General features: G+C 45.5%; 1 protein-coding gene across 2 annotated transcripts; it reads left to right on the forward strand.

Annotated features, from left to right (window-relative positions):
• Positions 1 to 597: 597 nt before the first annotated feature.
• LOC6527077 (developmental protein eyes absent) lies at positions 598 to 21,194 on the forward strand. Of its 2 annotated transcripts, none has more exons than XM_015198124.2 (5): positions 598 to 1,120; positions 15,398 to 15,444; positions 18,184 to 19,956; positions 20,123 to 20,367; positions 20,439 to 21,194. In XM_015198124.2, the coding sequence occupies exons 1-5, from the start codon at positions 1,067 to 1,069 to the stop codon at positions 20,618 to 20,620; spliced, it is 2,301 nt and encodes a 766-aa protein (XP_015053610.1). In that variant the 5' UTR covers positions 598 to 1,066; the 3' UTR covers positions 20,621 to 21,194. The 2 variants fall into 2 exon arrangements, with proteins under 2 accessions (XP_015053610.1, XP_002088170.1); XM_002088134.4 differs by lacking the exon at positions 598 to 1,120 and adding an exon at positions 12,072 to 12,410.
• The last annotated feature ends 596 nt before the right edge of the window (positions 21,195 to 21,790 follow it).

Raw genomic sequence — 21,790 nt, forward strand, 5'->3', positions numbered from 1 at the left:
GCAGCAAACTCACGGCGCTGCCAACCTGCTGTGAAAGTTTCGAAAACCATGTTGTATCGAAAATATTCGAAAATGTTGTGCATCGAGTTAAGTTAACAACCCTTAATGCTGGTTACCTTTTCAACATTATACAAAAAATAATAGTTGCGCAGGTCAGTTTCCATTAGTAACTGCGAGTTAAAAAGCCAAATTTTTTAAAATATATTTACTTATTTTCAAAACAGGAGGGCCAGGAATCTGCACAAAGCCGATCCCACAAATCGCATTCGCACCAGTCAGTTGGAGCTGTAAGCGGCTCCAAGTGAGCTTTCCACGCTGCAACGGCGATTCCACTCCACATGCGGAGCACACACCTATGGCCAAGCCAACAGTTGCAGGAGCAACTCAAGCCAGCAGCTGGAGAACATGGCCAATGCGGTGGTTTCCCTGCCGCAACGCAGGGCGCTGCCCAGAGGTGCGAGCGAGAGGGCAGCGCTGCTGGGAAGCCGCTTCTGATTGGCTGTTGCCGCAGAGGAAACTCACTCAAAAGTCGCATGGCGACGACGTCAGCTTTGCGATCGAGATTGAGGCGATGAGCGCTTTTCGAGCAAGTTGAATGCGAATCAGTTGACACGCAGCTTTATGTGACATTCGTGGCGAGAGCGGACCACCATAAACCAATCCGTATCTTTTCGCCCCGTCGGCTCAGCGCTTAAACTGAAATAAACGCAACGAGATACAATTCACATCTTTCACATCAATTTGGCACAAATTAATTGGCGAAACGGAACTGCTCACTTAACGCTATTTAATGTCCATCGTTTGTGTAGCGCGCATGTGATAAAAATAACGCAATAGGCTCAATTAATTATCAATCAGCATCTCAACACTTTAAATATCGACTTGTGTGTGCATTTCGAGTGTGTTTAACTGGTTTCTATGCTTGTAAAGTCCACTTAAAGCCCATTTGCCATGGAAGAGTATCCCTTTCAGTGGGCCCTTTGACATTTCCACTGTGCCAGGATCCGCAGTTCCAGGCATCGAGTGCCGCAGGAGCAGCGACAGGAGCAGCCACAACACTTGGAATATGTTGTATAATGTGCCGTGCTATCAAAACTTCTCAACGCTGGATTACTACAAAGTAAGTTGAGAGATCAGAGCTAACTTAATATCTGTGGAACTTTTACTATGTGGGGTTTTAAAGGATTAATTGAGATCAAAATTCAATAAGTTCTCCAGTCCAGTTTGTGTACTCCAGTATTAAATACTTAAGTACGCCAAGTATTATATATTAGATTATAGTCTATGAACACATACATACATACATACCTTTCTTTGAGTACTTTGGTCATTGAATAGTAAGAGATTATAATGGATGGATTCTTTGGAAACTTTGGCTGTTTTTAAAGTATTGTATATCATATATTCATATTATATTTTCCAACCTCAATCTTGACTTGCTAAAATCCAAGACCACACGCATATTGCACAACGCACACAAAGTATTTCAACTCAAATTGAAAACCGAAAGAAGGCAGCAAAGTCCAGTCAATTTCTAGAGCTGTTCAAACCTGACTCCTAGTGCTTCCAATCATATTTTCCGCATCAAGTGCGCATAATTACGATCCCTTAATGCTGGAGGGACTAGCTCCGAGTGGCCCAAATGGTAGCAGTTGATCGTGAGAGATAGGCTCACTGTACAGTGAACTGTAAGAAATCAAAGATGCTACTGCGCATTTGCACAGTGCTGATCCTTTAAACGCAGGACACAATGCAGACAGTAGTCAAAAGGGAATTTTCAGCTTAAGTGCGCACAAAGGGCCACAGCCAGATATCCTGTCGATCGAGAGGGAATCATTTGACCAGAATAAGAATAAGATAAAACCGCAAAAAGGATCAGTTCGAGAAGGCACTAGGTCAAGGGCTGTAGCTCGATGGAAAGTAGAGATCTTTAGATCGACATTTTTCTGCTGAACTCCGCTTTGATTGACAGTTGTACGCTGGTTTCCTTTGCTTCTAAGTGAGTTCCATACCACATAAATGCGTCGTTGCCCAGGCAGCTCCCTCACAAACTCCGGCGTAACTTGAGCAAACTTTTCGGGCAAAGCAATTTGCGATGTGTTTGTCTCGTTGCCAAGGCAAACAGAACGCGGCTTTTTCCTGCCAGCGGCCATCCAAAATGGCTGCCATCGATGGCGGCCGGAAGGAAGAAGCAGAAGAAGGCAGAAAGCCAAAAACGTCAGAGATACAAAAGCGTCAACTGCCGCCATTTTTTTTTCCGGGTATCTATTTGACAGCATCGGAGACAACACGAAAATCTCATAAATGGGAATGCAAAAAAGGACGAGCCATTAGCAAATAATTTCAGCGAAAAACATTTTATGCGGCATTGTTGGGCGAACTGGAGGGAAGGAGACGGCTGAAGAGTGAGTGAGTGAGTGAGTGAGTAAATAAGAAAGAGAGAGGGAGAGAAGGCAGGCAAATGCCGTGAGGATAATTTCATTGAAATTTGAGTAGTCGAAAAGGAGCAGCAGAGAATGTACAAAAGGACAACGCCGTGCAGATGCCTTGCGCTTTTCGTTTTGCTCGTTGCCATTAAAACAACAAACAATGCAGGCAGGAGCGGGACAGGATCAGGGGTTTCGGCTGGGGGTCCTTCAGCCCCTCATCCCCCCTCATCGTCCGTGCATTTGCGCTGCCCGCAGGACTTTTCGCTCTGCGGGTTCCCAACGATAGCGAGCATTTCAATTCGTTTCTCGTTTGTGGCCCGGCTGCTCCATTTCAGCCACGCCCTGGGAATGTCCCAAAAATTAAAATTAAATGCAGGGGGTGGCCTATTCGCTTGAAGCTCATCTCATTATTCCCCCAGTTTCAAATGCCCGGCGACAGTTTTACAACATAATCTGTGAATCTGTGAATCAGTGTGTCCTGGCATTTCATCTCTCATCGCCCATCTCCCAGCTCTTAATCCGCATTGTCCTTCGGCTTAAATGGCAAATGTTTGTCTGGGGCGTGGCACAGGAAGTGCATCCATCTCTGTCTGGAAGGGATATACATACACCTACCTGTTCCCGTCCGAAGTCGAGGCATTTATCTGGGTTTCTGCCACTTCAACAAATGAACTTGTTTGTTTGTTTACTCGAAAGTTTCGCCAGTGCTGAGTTGAGCGCGATTTCAGTAGCCATGGTCGAGACAAAGTCAATAAACAAACTTGGAGCTCGAATTGGAAACTCTTCCTTGGAGACTGGCACGAGTTTTCGATTCGAAGATGATTTGCTTGATCACTTTGATGTACTGTCATTATGGAAATCAAAAATCAGGCACATACAGCTTCTTTTATTTCCTACTCTATGTGGCTACTTTCATATTTACATACATTTCAGAGAACTTCAAATCAGCTAAAATAACTATTTTAAATTCATTTCAAAACTTCCTCATGCCAAGGAGCTTATCGCTCGCCTTTCGCCTGACATAATTCCGTTGAAATCGGCCCCGAGTCCTTTCTATGACGTCATATCCGAGGGCTAAACCACAGAATGTATGGCATAAATTTGCATGCATCATGCTTGAGTTACAGCACTGGAAAAGGGCGAGAATTGGAGAGGGTAGCAGGAGGTTTATCCCTTAGGCTCCTGCTCGAAGGACCTGCTTTTTGTTCCAGTTTCGCTAGAGCCTCGCATAATCCGCTCAACTGGCGACGCTGCTTAGTCCTTTTATCCTGTTTTATGTCGCCTGTCAGCAGATGAAGATGTGGAACGGAAAATTAGAGCAACCTGCCTGATGGATATATGGATGGATGGATGGATGAATGGTTGGATGTACCGTCCTTTTCGCTCGATTCCGATCCTAATGCCCTCTAATGATTGCAAATATTTGTACCTTGCTGTGGCCATTTTAAGAGGGATTTGCTTTGTCTGCTCTCCAGCCTCGTGACTCATTGTTGTCTCCTGGTCTAAATTTGAATGGAGGCAGATACCGAAATAGCCCAGTCAAATACAAAACGTCTGTACGCAATCAATTGTCACTTTCGACAGCATATTTTGAGCCCACATGCGTCTATAGATAGCCATCACTGCACTAAATATAGTGCCAACTCTTTCCTGGGCACATTTTTGGTGAATAATTTGGAATAGATCACCAAAACAGTGACAGCGCAGCATCATCTAATGGTTGTCAATTAAGCTAAACAAGTAAATAAGTAACAAATTTTTACAGAGATATGCTATTTAAAACTGCGTACTTCACTATTTTTAAAACTGCAAAGTTTATGTTTACAGATTGCGAAACAATCTTGAAAATAGATTGAAGTGTAGATATATTGCCTTGAAACCCTTTTTTCTCAAGTCACCGTTTTTAAATGGCACTCAATAATCGCAGCATACTTTTAAGAACTTACTAAAAACAGTTTTCATGCACATTTGTGGCTAAATCCAGAAGTATTATTCGTAGAACTACCATGTGATGGAGCAATACACCTCGCAAGCGACATGGACACACATCTGTCACATCAAAAGCCCCGTGCATCTTACAACGCTCCGGTAATTGGTGGGGCCGGATCCGGGTCTGAGTCTTATTCCGGGGCTGCCCTCGCTAACAGGAATTCTTGGTAAAATTGGAGTGAAAAATAGATGCGAATGGGAGCCAAACAAATGAGCGAAAGTGCGACGAAATGAACTTGTCATAATTATTTGACAGTCGGGGTAAATGGGATGCTGCCTCTGCCAGCGGCACATTAACCAAAAACTGATGTAAAACATTTTGTTTTATGGGAAAGGGGTCGGTTCGGTTCGTTTTGGCATCGGCATCGACATCGGCATCGGATTCGGTTCACTTTGATTCCACTTTTCGGTGTCACTGCCAGCGGGTTGCGGGGTCAAGTGGTCGCAGCCTGTGAAAACAAAACTTGCGCCTCATTTCCGGTTCAATCAAGTGGCAGACAGCTTGGAGCATGAGCATGATAAGACTCCTGCCGACGTCTGCGACTCTCCGCCACGGGGTTTACTTAGGTGTGGCTGTTGTCAGTCAAAGGCGCAGACAGGCAGCTGCCCTCCTTGTAACCCCATCCCAAGCAATCCCATCCGATCCCAACCCATCCCATTCCAACCCATCCCACCGAAAGCCCCTACCAATTAAGCGGTTTTTTCCGAGATAAATTTGTGCGACCTTTGACTTTACGGCGCGAAATGAGAGGAACGGGGATAGCATTACTCGTTAGCAGTCGTGACAGTTTTTCTTAAATTTTTTCATAATTTTACCACGAATTTTTTCCTGGCCTGGCTTCGTCCCCAGCAATTTTCCAGGCTGTCTAACCAAAAAGGAAAAAAAAAACTAACGAAAAATATCAGATTTCCTCATTGCACATTTTTCCATCCATTCTTCGGGGCTTGGGAAAGTGCAGCAGCAGCAGCAGTAGCAGCCTCCGAAATCCGGACAATTGGCAGCCAAAATGCCAACAAACAAATCATTCACATTTCGTCCATTGATTGGCGAGGCGGTAAAGCGAAATTCGATATTCGGTGCTCGGTATTCGGGATCGTCTGAAGGGAGGAGCGAGGTGGTAGATGAAAGTGCTGGCAGGGATGCAGCGGCAAGGGTCCAGAGGCTTAGATCCCGGCCCATCATCCTCCGATTTCGATAGGGTTTCCGCACCGATTCCGGTTCGATTCCCAGTGCCGGGCGCACCTGTTCCCCGCCTCGAAAGTTGTCCCATCAACAGTTGGTCGCAATTCAGCTTTACGCCGCCCTTCCATTTGAACTGGTAATACTAGACGTATTTCCCTCATTTCGGTTCGGCCTTGCCGTTCAGTTTTTGCCGTAATTAAGTTTAACGGAAATAATCAAGTATTTGCCATTTTTATACCCATTTTAATAGTTAGAATTTCCACAATTGTCGACCGGCTGCCGCGCCAAAGTTAAATGTGGCCAAGGTCTGAGTGATGAAAACGATACGCGGCAACTTTAGGGCTGCCACATATGGTGTAAGTGTAACTGATAGTTCAGCAGGGTATTCGGTTGCCGTCTACCATTTACCAGTTACCATTTACTTGTTACCATTTACCAGATACAAGTTACCAGTTGCCCAAGACCAAGTGTTGCACAGTTGGCACAGTTTGCGGTTCGCCATCAGCCGCAGTGTGGAATCTCTGTCCTAAACTGGGGAGATTCATTGAAGAAATTGATTTAAAGATTTATTTATTATAGTGTGAACTGGGAAAGCTAACTATTCTACAAAAAAAGAGTTGCTATGTGAAAATAAAGCTTTGCTCTCTTTTTAACCATGTATCAAGAATATTTTGTAATTTATTTTTCAAAAGTATCCCGTAATCCGCAAGACATCGTTAGTGCTCACTCAGTCCCATCTCAGCTTTATAATTTACAATACTGTCTTCCCTTCAACTTAATTATTGCAAGAAAAGGGTTGAAGGGATAACAAGCAACTTCTTCAGGAGATAAACGCAAAGGGTTAGAAGAAGCCCAACTTCTTGGAGGGTTGTTCTTCGCTTAGCAATCAAAAGTTTTTAATTAACAAACAATGAAATCGATTTGCCGAAAAAATAGTGTAAATAATTTGCAATGATTTTTTAACCCAAAAGGAAGTTTCCGTTGAACCCGATCCGTGACATCTTGAGAATAGGTCAACATTGTTGTTTAATTAGAAGACAATAGCTGTCAATAGCTTGCCCCGGACAGCCAGGATACCAGGATCCCGGCGAGCCATGTTGGGAGTTGGGCCGGAGTCAAAGGTTGTTGGCTAATTGCGAGGCGGGGTTCTTATTTTGTTTTTTTTTTTTGGCGAGGGGTTGGCGACTGGACTGGTGGTACTACCGGTGGTACAGGACAGCCAGCTGTGAATAAAAATCTTATCCGCACTCGATCTTAATGACTACTTAAACAGCGACAAAGCCAACGCCCAACCCCACTCAAGCCCCGGGGTTGCAACCCCCTGATTCCGGATTCCGGACCCAGATCGGCTCAAGTGCGACACTTGAGGCAGCTGTTTGGCACTCGGGATGACTTTAATTTAAGCCCTGGGGTGCCATCTATATCGAAACCTCAACATTAATAAGTGTTAATAATTGTGCGTATGCGTGTGTGTTTTTTTTTCCAACTGCGTTGACACGCCCCCCACCGCCCGAGAGCAGGTCTATAATTTCACATCACTTTCGCCACTGTTTTTTTTTTTTTTTGTGGGGGTGGGCTGGGCGGTTGGGAGGAAAGAACCGAGCCGGCGAACTGAGACCGAGTTAGAAAGTCCGTCCAGAGGAGCGTAACATAGATAGGGCTTGGGTATTGGATTACCACCGTCCCATGGCATCCACACCTCCTCCACCTCCGTATCGGGCGTCCTCCGCCTCCGCCTCCTCCTCCTCCTCCTCCTCCTGACTCCGGAATCCGGACGGTTATGGCAACGGGCGGATCAGCAACCGAAACAGCATCCCAGGGGGGTCTCCAATGATTTGTTGTTGCCCGCGGACAAGTTTACAAATTCAATTTGTCAGCGATGCCTCAATGTTGTTGTTTTCCAGACGGGGAGAGTGGTTGCAAGCACCATTTCATAGGCCTGGCAACGGTTAACCCAGAGAACAACGCGGGCAAATTGGCGGAACATGCGAAGGGTATCGACTACAGTGTACCCAGTAAGTTGGAACCTCTATAAGCATATAAAGAAGGATACATAATAGAGTTAAGAAAGCATTTGACTCTGTTTGAAAGTTTAAAAGATTACATTATATCCTTGAGTTTACAAACTATACTTTACAGTTTCATATCCCAACTATAACTAAATTGTAAGTGCAACAGAAAGTAATGGTTCACTTCATATTTGCCCTAGCTATATTGCCGTAGTAGCATATGGTAAAAAGCTTACCCCTAGTCGAGCACACCCGCTTACCTAATACCCTGCGTTAGCCATCCGGTAAAAGCATATGTTTCCATTGCATACTTGAGGGCGCATTTGATTAGAGCCCACCGAGGCGTGAGTATTTAATTTTGTTGTTCGTTGTTGGGTCGCTGCGCGTTTTGACACGCGCTAGTCGAGAGCACGTAATTAAATTAATTAGAGAGCCGTTCCCACAGGTAAACCTCCACCCACCTCTACCTCCACCCACATCCACCTCAATTCGCTCCGTTCCAATCCAATCCAATCCATTCTGCCATCCTGGCATTCTGGCATTCTGGAGTTGTGCCGTTCTGCGGCAGTTTTGATGCTCATTCGCAGTGACAGGCGACACACTTCGCTCGGTGGGTGGCCCAGTCGGCGGCAGGTTGATGGGTGGTGCGAGGGGCCGGAGTGGGCGGTGGAATGGGTGGTGGAGTGGTTGGGTGGGTGGTTGGTTGTGCGCCGGTTGCCAGAAGAACACACACATAGCAGCTGCTCGGCTTTGGTCTTTGGGCTTCGGCTTTGCCTTGCCTTTTAATGAAATTCCTGGCCAATGTTTGCTCCGCCTGGGTCACCATGGCGATTCACCGCCTCCCATTCGTTCCGACCTGACCCCCATCGGATGTGCATGCATACATACAGACATACATACATATGTATGTAGATATGTATCAGTCGCGGATCGGCACGTGCCTGGAACTGAAACACAGGTTCCGCATAATTTTTCCCAAGAATGAAAGCATAAACGAACCGTTTCTCGCCGACCCTGGTGGTCATAATAATCGGCTCAATCATAATGAACTGCAAGTGCAATTCCCCACTCGGTTTATTTTTGTATCCATTGTTTTTTTGCTTTTTGTTTTTTTAGTTTTTTTTTTTATCGGGGATATCAAGACCCAGGCAAACGCCCACATAGACCACATAGACCACTGACCAAGTCTTTGTTTAGCTTTGCTATCCGATTTTGTGTTCGAGCACCCTTGTTGATTCATAAAATTCAAGTTTATGTTCAGATTCTTTTATGGAACCAGCACAGTAGTTGGCTATGCGCACTTTAATGATCTTCAAGCCATAAAATGGCCTCTCAAAATTATATATTCGGCTAATGCGCCTGTGGCTGTGATGGGATAGAAAACACGATTTTTGTGTGATTTACGATCGAGTCGATTCGATTGATATGGGATCTCTGGAACAGCTGATCGTCTGGAGTTACCCTATAAATATTTGTACAAGTGGGAAATGTGTTTTCCATAGGAAATGCAGATTCGCTGTTGACTTTTCCATTTATTTTGCAAGTTTCTGCGGAACTAAATGAGTGACAAGCGGACCAAGGAAAGTTCAGTGCGGTTTTGTCTATGAAGCGGTTTTATTACCAAATCGTTTTATTCAAGATTTTCAGAATTGTAATCCCATGTGCAGTTCCCCTTCGGAAGCCCGGCTACAAAACGAAAAAACCCCAAACTCCAGAAATCAGCATACCAAACTCATCTTGGCATTTCATTTGTGCAAGTATCGTTCCAGCTCCCTGGACTGAGCTACTCATCGTTTTGTTCTGTATTTTATAAATGCGGTCGGATCTCCATGGCTCAGCAATATTTTTTTCAAAAGGGTTGCATAGACGAATGCCTCAGACGCTTGGCATGTGCTGACAAATGTGAAACTTCCCTAATCAGCATAGCATGGAAAAACTGACCCAATTCGCGGACTCGCCAATCGGGTGACGCATTCCTCGACGACTTTTGAACCGGAGTACCCGGTGCTCTGCGGAGTGCGGGGGAGGGGAAACAGGGGAGCAGTGGGGGCACACTGGTCATCCAAGCAAATGACAACGGACAAGCAATTCAATGTCCCTGGTGCTGTGGCCAAATCCAAGTCCTTATCTAGATGTTCGGCGAACAGTCGCAGGCCCAGCAGATCAAGTTGTAAGAATGCGAACATGGCAACAAATGTGCTCGACTCAGGTGTTAAAACTTTTGCATTAAAATGGCGCCCAACGTGCAACGTTGTGGCACAGGCCTCTCGATCCCAACCATGTTGCACCCGCCTCCCCCCGCCCCCTCTAACTTCCTTTGGCTGTGTAAAATTAATACTACACTCGGGGAGGTCCGGGCCGATCAAAACTGAACGTAAATCTTAAACACTTTTCAGCTCCACCCTGCCCCCGTGCGATTCCCTGATACCCGGATACCCCGATTCTCTGACTCTCCGATTCTCCGTTTCTCCGATTCTCCATTGTGCAGCAGGCTTTTGCAGTCGCACGATCAGCACGTTCAGTTCAGTTGCGGGGGGGATCTGCTGCTCCAGGGGGAAACTGGGAATCTGGGATACTGGATGCTGGATGGTGGATGGTGGATGGTGGACGATCGGCAACCGGTCCACGACAAATGTGCCAGTCTCAGCAACAAGCCAGGCCGCAGAAATATCTGCAAATGCAGCGAATTGCGCGCAGATTTGTTTACAGAAGACTCCCCGAGTGGCCAACTGCGGGCAGGAGGGAAGGATGATCTTCGTAGATATAATTGACGACATGTTGTCTCACGATCGTGCTAAAGCGATTAAAGCTAATTTAATGCCCGCCGATTCACTCGGCGATTCACTGCCCCCCCAAAATGTAGCCACCAAGAGGTCGGTCCACTCCCCCACTTTGGGGTCATGCTCGATTTTCGGTTTGGAAAGCGCTTCCGAAATGCCATAATCAAATTTCTAGCTTACATTTATTTATTTCTTGTGGCATCGAATGGGCCTATTGCCGGAATTCCATTGCATGTGAGTCGCCCATTTACTCAACTGCACTTGTTTCTGTTTACTTGTAATTACATCCAGGCTTTTACGTCAGTCTCTGTTGGGCCGAAAGGCAAGTGCTGCATCAATATAAATTGTTTACCACACGATCCAATTGTTTGGTCTCGTCGGAGACGGCACTCAAAAATAAATAAATACGAAACGTCTAGGAAATATATATTTATGCAAAACGAATACTCGTATTAAACAACTTTTTATTTATTGCATGGGTTAGTTGTTGTAAGAGTGATAACGAGGAGAGCAAATTACAACTAATTACATATTAGATCAATTATTCGATTTTAGAAAAGTAATGACAAATTTAAGTCCCTACAATGTTCACTGAAAATGAAAATGTCAAATAGTTTTACTAGAATTTCCTCAGTTTGGCACTCAATACGAATGAAGTTTCGACACAATTTAAAGTTCATGTGCGCAGTAATTTCCCAGCGATGCCCCCAATCAACATCAATTGGCCTCCATCCTGTTTGAGCATTCTACTTCATTAAATCGAGCTCATTAGTGGCTCTAAGCCATCGTGTTTATGGTACCCAATTACCATCGAAAGTGATTCACGTCTGCATGGACGAAGAGAGCCCTGTGATTTTGATTAGATGCCAATTTGTTTATGGCACTCGCTAGTCCGTCCAGAGATCGGATGTCCCATGTCCCATGTCCCATATGCCATATCGTGTATCGGTTAGATTATGCCCAGCACACTTCGGCTCGTCTTACATGAGCATTTCGATTTTTGGAGCTCCTTCTCTACGGATCCATCGAACCCAATGTGTTTTAGGCGTTTTGAATTACCCGATATACGTGTTGCGCGTTTTACGATTGCCATTAAATTGCCGGCGGTTTCCATTGAACAGTCCGAGAAACTTCATCTGATTAGCTTATTAATTTGTGTAATGCGCTCGAATGGTGGCGGAGTTGGTTCAAATTAATTTATTCATTTATGCGCATAGGAAACCCACTTTTCAGTTGGTACGTTTGCCCAGCGGCAAAATCTCATTCACAATGCCCATTGTTCGCCCGCATCCAAGAGATACTTACCAAAAACAACCAAAAATAATATAGAGACAGAAACAGCAAACAGCAAACAACAAACTTTGGGCTTGTGGCTCCGAGGAAAAGTGGTTTTCGACCCACCCCTGTGAGATATTCTGGCTGGATGGGCCCTTCGACTTGGGGAATGGGAATAGGAATGAGAATGGGCGGAGTCTAGGAGCGGTCTGTGGCCGGCGGAGGGAGCGAGAGAGGCTGCTACGAGTGCGCACCGCTCGCACGAACTCGTTTCGAGTGCCAAGACGACACCACCACACCAGATACAAATACTCGTAGCCATACGAATCCGAATCCGAGCCAGGGATTTTCACTCAAGCAGCGCTGCCGCGCCTCTGCCACAAAAAGTCGGGTGGTTTTGGTGGTTCGGTGCTTCAGTCGATTCGAGCCACTCAAAGCGAGCGCTACGGGAACGGTCGATCCGCCCGAAGTCGCAGATACAAGATATTAGATACAAGATACACAAGTTATACACAGTTCGTTCGTTCTGAAACTGCTGCTATATTCGATTTCAAAACATCGAAGACTAAACTTAACTACCTGAATCGGTCGAGTTCACTCCCCCGCGTGTGTTTGTGTTTGTTTCTAGTGAAAGTAATCAGTTATCAGTTATCAGTAAACGCCATCCCACAGAATGGTCACCCTAATGCCATACAACTACGCCGCCCCGCGATGCGGATTAATTGACAAAATGATCGAGCCAAAGGTAATCACATAGTCGTACTGCTCCTCGCGAAGCTTTATAAGTGATGTGGTTGACGGCAGTGCCGTCGGTTATTGCAATTGTTATTGTTATTGTTAGTGTTATGACTATGGGTATGGCTATGTCTATGGCTATAACTATGGTTATGCTCGTAGATGTCGGCGGTAGCTTCCTTGGTGGTTGCCCCTTGTGGGGCTTCCCCAAGCCGGTAGTACCATCCATCCAAAAAGTGAAACTCCACGGCGAGATATCGCTTGTCCACATTTATTAGCTCTGGTGTCTAATATATGTACAAACAACAGTTTAGGATGCTTTAAGGTGATCTATTGGGCGGCGTGATATCATAGCACACTTCACATATAAATCTGGTTCAGCTTGACAACTAAGTTGTGTTGAGATGTTATTCGATTTCATAAATCTAAGCAAATAAGTCTCGCAAATACACTCGAAGAAATAGAATGCCTCTAGGCAGAGTTGAGGATTACTTTGATAGAGGATTATATTTTTTTATAGACCCATCCTGGCAAGAAAAGCGCCTTAAAGACCCCAACGCATGTGCATTGTTGGGAAATCGTTAATGGGGATAAAGATTATGGGCACCTGACCACAATTTTATTACAACGCATTAATCGGCTTAACTCTGGTTGTGGGTACTGAACTGGCAAAGGTCATTAAAACCGCTTAATAAACTGCCGAAATAGTGACAAGCGTTTTCCTTTCGTCCAAATTCCAATCCGATAATATGCATTTCTTCCACCAATTAACAAGCCCTTTCATTCACTGGAGTTTGGATGCCAAGTCTGGCCCAGATTAGCGTAAAGTTCGTTTCCCGGCGATTTAATGGATTGGCATACCAAAAGTAAACTCCAGGCTCTTTTATGAGTTCCTGAACTACGGCTAAGACAAAGTCGGATCGAAGGAAACGTGACGAACGTGTAGTGAGCGGATGGTTAAGGCGAAATATTAATAGAGCATAAATTACAGCTCTAGTGGGTCTGGGTGCCGGCTTTATGGGAATTTAAAGAGCCTGGCCCACAAAAGCCAGAGCTGGGCTTTCGGCCGTCCAGCGGCATTAATCACATTTTAATTAAGTTTAAGCCGTAATCGTAAAAATTAACACGCCATAATTCAACTGCGACAATACGCGCTGCATGTAATTTATGACAAAGAGAATGCCCATGTGTGTGTGTGCGTATGTGCGTGTGTGTGAGTGTGGGGGCGGGGGGGAGGAGTCGAAATATTGATTATGGCCACTGCGATTGACACTTGGCGATTGTTGATTATACTACCACGATCGTTGCCCAAACGTAATTAACGTGCCAAAGTGTTAAGGTGCATGGGATAGGTGCCCATTCCACTCTGCGTTCGTCCACGAGAAGATACAAATTTTCCTCTTGTTTATTTTGATTTTTATCGCGGGAACCGCGGGACCTGCGGGGTTCGAGGGGCGCTCAAGGGGTTGTAGGGGTCTTAGGGCCGGGTTAATAAAAAATTTGTCGCCGTCTTCTTGTCTTGTCTTTTGTTTGCCTTCTTTTTGTGACCGAGTGCCAGTGTGTGTGTGTGTTTTAATCTTCTTCTAAAGCAGCAGAAGAGACAAAGAGATTACGATCACAGGAATTTCGTTAAAGATGCCCAGAAACAGGTCTTTATACCACACATGTATCTCCCACTCTTTTCCTCTCTCACTCAGCTGAAGCCACCATCCAAAAACCCCCCTCAACTCGAGTGTTGTCTGTGTTAATGTTTACGTTGTCAGCTTGTGCCATAAATTAGTTTAGTAAAAGGTTGCATTTGGCTCTTTTCTCCCCTTCATTTTGGTTTGGCCCCATCTCACCATCTCACTATCTCACTTTTGCATACAACTCCGAACTTGCAACTCGAATTCGGTTGCTCGTGCAGCACGCAATCCTGCAGAATTCGCGACCCGAGATCGCAACGCTACCGTTCGGCAATCTGTCCGCTTGTCCGCCGCTGCGCATGCGCGTGTTTCCTTGGTCCGTCGACAAATCTGAGCACACCAACCCGACCCGTTCGCATCCTGCCCCCCTTCACATCCAGTTCGCCGGATGATGGACAGTGCGTGCGTGTGGTCATCCCGCCGGACGGCAGAAGCTGTCAACCGAAGCCGCTCAGCTTTCGCTCCCTCCCCGCACTTTCGGCTCTGTAGGAACCCTTTTTAGGGGCGGAGAGGCGCACAAATTCCAGCACCTGGGCTTGCCGCTCCCTTCTGTCCGCCTTCGATTTATCTGGCTTCCGTTCGATTTGCATATAAGTCTTCGTTCGCTTCGTTTCTTGCCATTTGTCAAATTAATTTTAGTAGGATTTCAGAACAGTTTTTCACTAACAAAAACAAAGCAGGCGCATTCTAATATTTTGTAAAATTTTGGGGTTGATGCTGTTGCATGTGAGATACTTTAAGTAGCATAGTGGTATAGAGTAGTATAGTACCATAGACCTTATCCCAACCTGCCATATCTTTTCTTGATCTTCTGAGTACCTAAATGGCTAGAGAATCCCATAAGCTTTATTCGTGATGTATACCATTAAGCACAACTAGCCTTGTTGGATCCTTATCAAAATGAGCCGCCACCTGCTGATTTTCCGAACTCCTCTCCACTTTTTCGACTTCCCCCCAAATGGCGCCGCACATCCGAGTAACAGTTGAGTAAAACTTTTTCCCACGCACAAGCTCGGGCCGCAAAATTCGCTTGGCGCAGCAGCAAATGGCGATTGCGAATTATGTAAAATTGGCTGTTTTCTTTCGCCACTCGCACTGGATAACCCAAATAGAGTTTCAGGCGGGGTGGAAGTGCCGAGCTCAGCAGGGCGATTCCGCGCCAGACGCTGAGGTGTGAGTGCGCCGCCTTGTTTATAAACAAATTCTTTCCAGGGCCGGCGAAAATGCGAAAATTCACAAAATACACAAAACACACGCTTAACCCACCATTTAAATATATATTTCTAATGTGCTTTTCTTGGCTTATTTTCAGGTTAAACGTCCCAAGACAGAGCACACGGATACACATGAACGCAACCGGTAGGTCGAAATAAAATAAAATATATAAACTATCTTATATTTAAACAAATACTTATCAAATAGTAATATAGCTACAAGCATACAAAAAGATTTCTTGAGCATGCAACATGTAAAAATGATTATACTTTATGAATGTGCTGCCACTATTAAGCATTTCAATTAAAATCAAGGCTTTTGAAAGGTTGCTTAGAAGGCCCAAAGCACAAAAGCAAACATAATTCCTAAAATAAATAGTAGTAGATTTACAAATCTGGGTACTTTTGCAGCATGTTCTTATCAAATTGCTTCCCAGGATTCTAAAAAGGTTGCCGTCTGTGTAAGCGTAGACAATTTGTAGCAGAACGCAGGGGACACCCTCGCACTTGACAGGAGGCGCACCATCTTCAATTGGTTTCAATTGAAAAGGGGCCAGGGTCGTCGGCGGAAGGGAAGTGCATATTTTGCATGTGGTCCTCACAACCTGACACATGCCTTCGGCAGAAATTCAAGGAATTCGTTGCACGCTTCAGCTGCGACACTGAAGAGAGAGCCCAAGACCGAAATCCGAAATTCGAAATCCCAAAAACAAAAAGAACCGAAAAGTGTCAGAGCACTTAACACTTGCCAAGGGGCAGGAGGACATCGTAGGGACTTGAGGCGGTCCAGGCCCAACTACTTAAAAGGGGCTTAAAGGCGGCAACAGTTGCGGCTTAGTCCTAAAGACCTCTACCTCCCTCTTCAATAATTTCCATTATAATATTCGTAAATCTCCCATTGGTCCAACACATTATGTTGTATTGTGCGTTGGGCAGATCCCCAAACCAAAGTTTTGATTCGTTTTTCCCCTCTATCTGGCGCACGCGTCGTTCTGCGCTGGGAAAATGCTTTTCCCCCTTTCACCAGCTGCTCTGCTCCCTTTTCACATTTTCCCCTTGTTGTGGCTGCCAGCAAGATAAATGTCCCCCCTTTGCAGCCGGGGGAGAGAATCTCAAGGTGTCAGATTCCTTTGGAAATTGGGCACTTAATTTACCTTCCTATTAAAATTATGAAAAATTGTTGAATATTTTCCAAGCCGGATGGGGGAAGTCGATGGCGGAAAATGTGGAAATGTGGTATACGCAAAGGAAGAAAGTGAGGCAGATAAATCATTAGACTAGAGAGCAATTTAAAATAATGATCCTCAATAGGGAAATAACCCTGTCTTTAAATGAGTTTATATCTATCTTGCTACTTTAAGATAGAAAATATTACGATCAAGGCAATACACTTTCTATGTAAGATTTATATATCTTAATTGGCAGCTGATTATATAACGCTGTATTTTTAACGAAGGAAACTTCTCTTAATTGCCTCGATAAGGATTGAATTTCTCCCCTCCATTTTCCTCCAAAATTACCAAAAGCCTTTCGTTGTTTTCATTTTCCCGTGGCTGTGATTTATTTGACTTTCCATTACTGCTCAGTTTTATTTGCATTTTAGTGAGCCTTAAAGATTTTCCAATTTGTCCACTTAATAATGTCCTACTCGAAAAGCAATAACACCAGACCAACACAAAAAACCATCAAAACACAAATCGTTAAATACGAATATATAAAAAAAATATTTGTCGCCGCTCTAAGCGAGTTCAACATTTGCTGCACACATGGCCAGCAAGGGGATGGGGAAGGTCAGGACATGTCCGGGACACTCCGCACATGCCACCAAAATGCGAACCCAGCGATCCGCTCAAGTGCCCCGCACCACACCGATTCCCAGCGATTTCTTCTCGAGATCCCAGTAAACAAGCCGAAAAAATGCAGCGACAGGAAGAGGGGAACGAACGGCCAGCTCGTAGAAAAATATTTATAACACTTGACAAGATTTGGAAGACCTCTTCGCCCGGGACTTCAACTGGAAAGCACTTGACTTGGTCTCCGTGGCCAAAGGGATCGGGGATCGGGGAATGGGCAACCGAGAACCGAACGACTACGTGCCGTTAATTTAATGGTTGTTTAAAGATTATTGGAAACTATTTTATGTGTTTCCTTAACGAGCAAAAGGTTCTGTGTTGCGATGCCCTTCCACACAAAGAAATTCCTCATGTGTGTTTTGTGGGTCCCTCATGTATTATACTCAATCTTAAGTTGTTTCTGTCCTAAATGCATTACAAATTGTCTGGAAGTCGTTTAAAATTCATAAGTTTGTTAGTTTCCAATTGAAGTAAAATACTTACAACTGTTTAATAGAGAATTCCATTTTGAAAGTTTTGTAATTTAATAAGTAGTTTTCTTCAGGGTTAGGCTAATTATAGGTATAATTAAGCTGTAAGTACGTATTTTAATAAACAAATAATCCTAAAATAAATACTTTGATTTAGCCGCCTCCATTTTATTGGCAGATATAAATTAGCGCAACCGGTTTCAATATAAACACCTCGATTGATATAAAGCAGTCTCAGTTACTCGGTTATTACATTAGTCATGTTTGCCGCCTAAGGATTTATAGAATTTATTGAGAACGGGTTTAAAATATTTATAATCTTAATAAACATAAATTGACTTCTAATATAGCCATGTGCGATTTGATAGGCAGAATTTTAAATTTCATATGATACACTCCAATTTAAGTATTTATGTCAATTGAGAACTGTAGTTGAGTGTAGTTTAAATTTAAAGCTGCCTTTGTTAAGGATTTTATAATAGAGTATATATTCCCACACTTTACACCACCCCATTAATTAGCTCCCCCACTCATGACGCCTCTCCTCTTATCTCCTTGCAGCCTCTGCAATCTGTCACAGCAGCAACAGCAACCCCAGCAGCAACAGACGCATCAGCAGCAGCAGCAGCAGCAACAGCAGCAGCAACAACAGCAGCAGCAATCCCATCAGCAATCCCATTCCAGCACCGTGTTGGCCAGCAATGGACCCAGTAGCGCCGGTGCCGGCATGGGTGTCGGTGTGGGCGGAGGCGGAGGCGGTGGCGGTGGCGGAGGAGGAGGCGGGGTTGGTCAGTGCAGTCCGCTGGGATTGCCGCCGCAGAGCCAACCGCTCCAACCGACAATAGGATCGCTGGCCTCGCTGGGCGGTCACTACTCGAACGGGAATGCCAATCCGAATGTGAACTCGAGCAGCTGCAGCCTGGCCACAGCCTCCAGTTTTGCCCAATCCGCCGGCAGCAGTTTCTCCACATATCAACAGGCTGGTGGCGCCAGCGGCGGCGTCTCTGGCGAGGATGGTGTGGTGGGCGGAGCAACTGTGATGTCGCACTGGACGCACGATGGCACTGGCTCGAGTGCAGCGGTCAAGTCGGAGTCCCGCAGTCCGGGACAAGTGCACGCTGCGCTGGACAACGGCTCGGTGGCCGGCTCCAATTTGTACGGCTGCAGCTCGGCCAGCAATCCGCTGGACGGAGGAGCAGTGGCGGTCAACTCCTCGGCGGTGGCAGCAGCAGCAGCAGCGGTCTACGATGGCAAACACGACTACTACTACTACAACAGCATGCAGCAGTACACGCCGCCGCCGTTCTACTCCGGATACGGAACTCCTTATGCGGCGGCAACGGCTGCCCGCCAGGCCAAGATGGAACCCGGAGCGGCGGCTGCAGCGGCGGCCTACTTGACGCCCAGCTATGCCGCCAGTGGCAACAACAACTCGCAGCTGTACAGCAGCCCGTATGCCGGGTACAACAACTTCGGGCAGCAGGACTACGGCGGTTACTACAACGAGCAGTACGGCAACTACTACAGTCCGGCCAACTACTCTCCGTACGCGGTCAGCTCGCCCAGCTCGAGTGCGAGTCATGGACACGGCTTCCATGTGGCGGCCTCCTCGAATCTCTCCGAGAGTCCCACGGACACCCACTCGACGACGCCGGTGCACCAGACCACCCACTCGCCGCACTCCCCGCTCCCGATCTCGCCGAGCACCGGCTCCGGAATTGGCCCACTGGGCAATGTGTCCGCCGCTGCTGCGGCCGCTGCTCTCAACTCCAGCGGAGGAAGTAGTGTGGGCACCGCCGGATCGGGTGGCGTGGCAGCCAGCAAGACCACACCCACCGGTAAGACGGGACGGGCGCGTGGTAGACGCCATCAGCAGCCTAGCCCCACCAGAAGCACTGCCTCGGACACTGGCAACAGTGAGGCGGTGAAGCCACCGGAGAGGGTGTTCGTCTGGGACCTGGACGAGACCCTGATCATCTTCCACACGCTGCTGTCGGGCAGCTATGCCAACCGATACACCAAAGACCACAGCTCCCTGATGACCATCGCCTTCCGCATGGAGGAGATGGTCTTCAACATGGCCGACACGCACTTCTTCTTTAACGAGATCGAGGAGTGCGACCAGGTGCACATCGACGACGTCAGCTCGGACGACAATGGCCAGGACCTGAGCGCCTACAACTTCGCCACGGACGGCTTCCACACGAACACTCCTCCAGGCGCCCCGCCCAATCTCTGCCTGCCCACCGGCGTGAGGGGCGGCGTCGACTGGATGCGCAAGCTGGCCTTCCGCTACCGCAAGATCAAGGACATCTACAACAGCTATCGCGGAAAGTGAGTATAGATGAGTCCTTGTTCTTCTTTGCTTTCTGTTAAAAATAAAATCGGTCACTCTTTGTACAATAACCGACTTTGAGAAGCCATAACTTTAATACTCTATCTTTAATCTTCTTTACTTAATCCTGACTGATCGAAAATCCTTTAATCCTCTACCTTCCAGTGTGGGCACCCTTCTGGGACCCGGAAAGCGAGAGGCCTGGCTGCAGATCCGCTCGGAAATCGAGGTGGCAACCGACAACTGGGCCACGCTGGCGCTCAAGTGCCTGAGCATGATCTCCCAGCGGGAGAACTGCGTCAACGTGCTGGTCACCTCCACGCAACTGGCCCCGGCGCTGGCCAAGGTCCTGCTGTTCGGACTGGGCGGCATCTTCAACATCGAGAACATTTACAGTGCGCACAAAATCGGTGAGTGAGGATGATGGTTGGCGTTGGTAGATCAATCCGAGATATAACCAGTTTTTCCCTCTTTTCGGCAGGCCATGAAACCTGCTATGAGCGGATCGTGACTCGCTTTGGCCGCAAGAGCACCTACGTGGTGATTGGGGATGGGAACGAGGAGGAGACCGCCGCCAAGGCCATGAACTTCCCCTTCTGGCGCATCTCCGCCCACAGCGACATTCGCGCCCTCTACACTGCCCTCGACATGGGCTTCTTATGAAAGGCCAAACTGTAAGGGATTCGAAGCGGTTTTGAGTACAAACAGCAAAATGTTTAATTAATTTATTAATATGTATGTGTGTTTGTGTGTGTGCCTGTGTGTGCGTGTGTGTGTGTGTGTGAGACAAGCAACAAATGGAAACTGTAAACCAGCGCAAAATAATTTAATTATTTTGTTTAAACAATTATCATTTAACGCCAAGACTTTTTGTATTATATAGTTTTTAAACACCTAATCAACGATCGTAACAATTCTCGCACGAAGTTGTTCAAGTGTGTAATTAATAATAATTTAACGATATACGTATTTAGCACACTAAAGTAGCAAATAAAAACAGAAAATAATAGCATCCTGGCCGAAGAAAAAGCGGAGCAAACACAACAAAAATTAGTTTAAAGTTCTTAGTTTAAAAGCTGAAGCATAATTATAATGAGTATAAATAATTCGACAAAGCCGTAGTATTCAAATTTTAAATAACTATTATATAGCTGCATATATTAAACTATATTTAAAATATAAAACCAAGTAATAAAAGAGCAAATCCAACAGCAACGCACTCTATTAAAGCATAAAACTAAGCATTTTTCATGGGGGGCGAAAGTTATTCTAGAAATGGTTATTCTCTAATATGGTCTAACTATGTGTACCTTTGAGTAAACTTTCTAATGTGGTTTTAAAACAGTGTATGTAGTTTTCTTTAAAGTTCCTTTAGTTCCTTTAATGTTCCTTTCTTGAGAACATTGTCATTACACTAAACGTTTCTTACGTACAATGTAACATGTACTGTAAAATGTTGTAAGATGCTTTTTAAGATATATAAAAAAGGACAGTGATAAAGTAACAAATAAAATTGTATTTTTTATTACATTATAGGAACGCTTATTTAAAAATTTACAATTGTAATTTTAAAAATTGTGGCAATGTAAGACCTGATGTAAAAAAGAGGTATTGTAATAGTATATCATACGAACTCCAGATGGCGCTTTTCATGTTTCTACATACGTAGAATTGCACACTACATTACATGTATGTACTACGTGTTTTTTACTTCTAAAACTATGCTACATTATGTTACTGCTGCTGAAAAAACTTGTTGCAAAGGATGACTAGGGTTAGTCTTAGACCATTAATCAACATCCCGAGAACTAATAATGCTTGAGATTTGGAATG

This window comes from Drosophila yakuba, chromosome 2L (assembly GCF_016746365.2).
Source record: "Drosophila yakuba strain Tai18E2 chromosome 2L, Prin_Dyak_Tai18E2_2.1, whole genome shotgun sequence".
Lineage (NCBI taxonomy): Eukaryota > Metazoa > Arthropoda > Insecta > Diptera > Drosophilidae > Drosophila > Drosophila yakuba.

Coding starts and splice junctions, on each gene's coding strand:
- LOC6527077 (XM_002088134.4), top strand. CDS start 12,339: ATGGTCACCCTAATGCCATACAACTACGCCGCCCCGCGATGCGGATTA. Junction 12,411..15,397: donor ACAAAATGATCGAGCCAAAG/GTAATCACATAG, acceptor GCTTATTTTCAG/GTTAAACGTCCCAAGACAGA. Junction 20,368..20,438: donor TTACAGTGCGCACAAAATCG/GTGAGTGAGGAT, acceptor TCTTTTCGGCAG/GCCATGAAACCTGCTATGAG.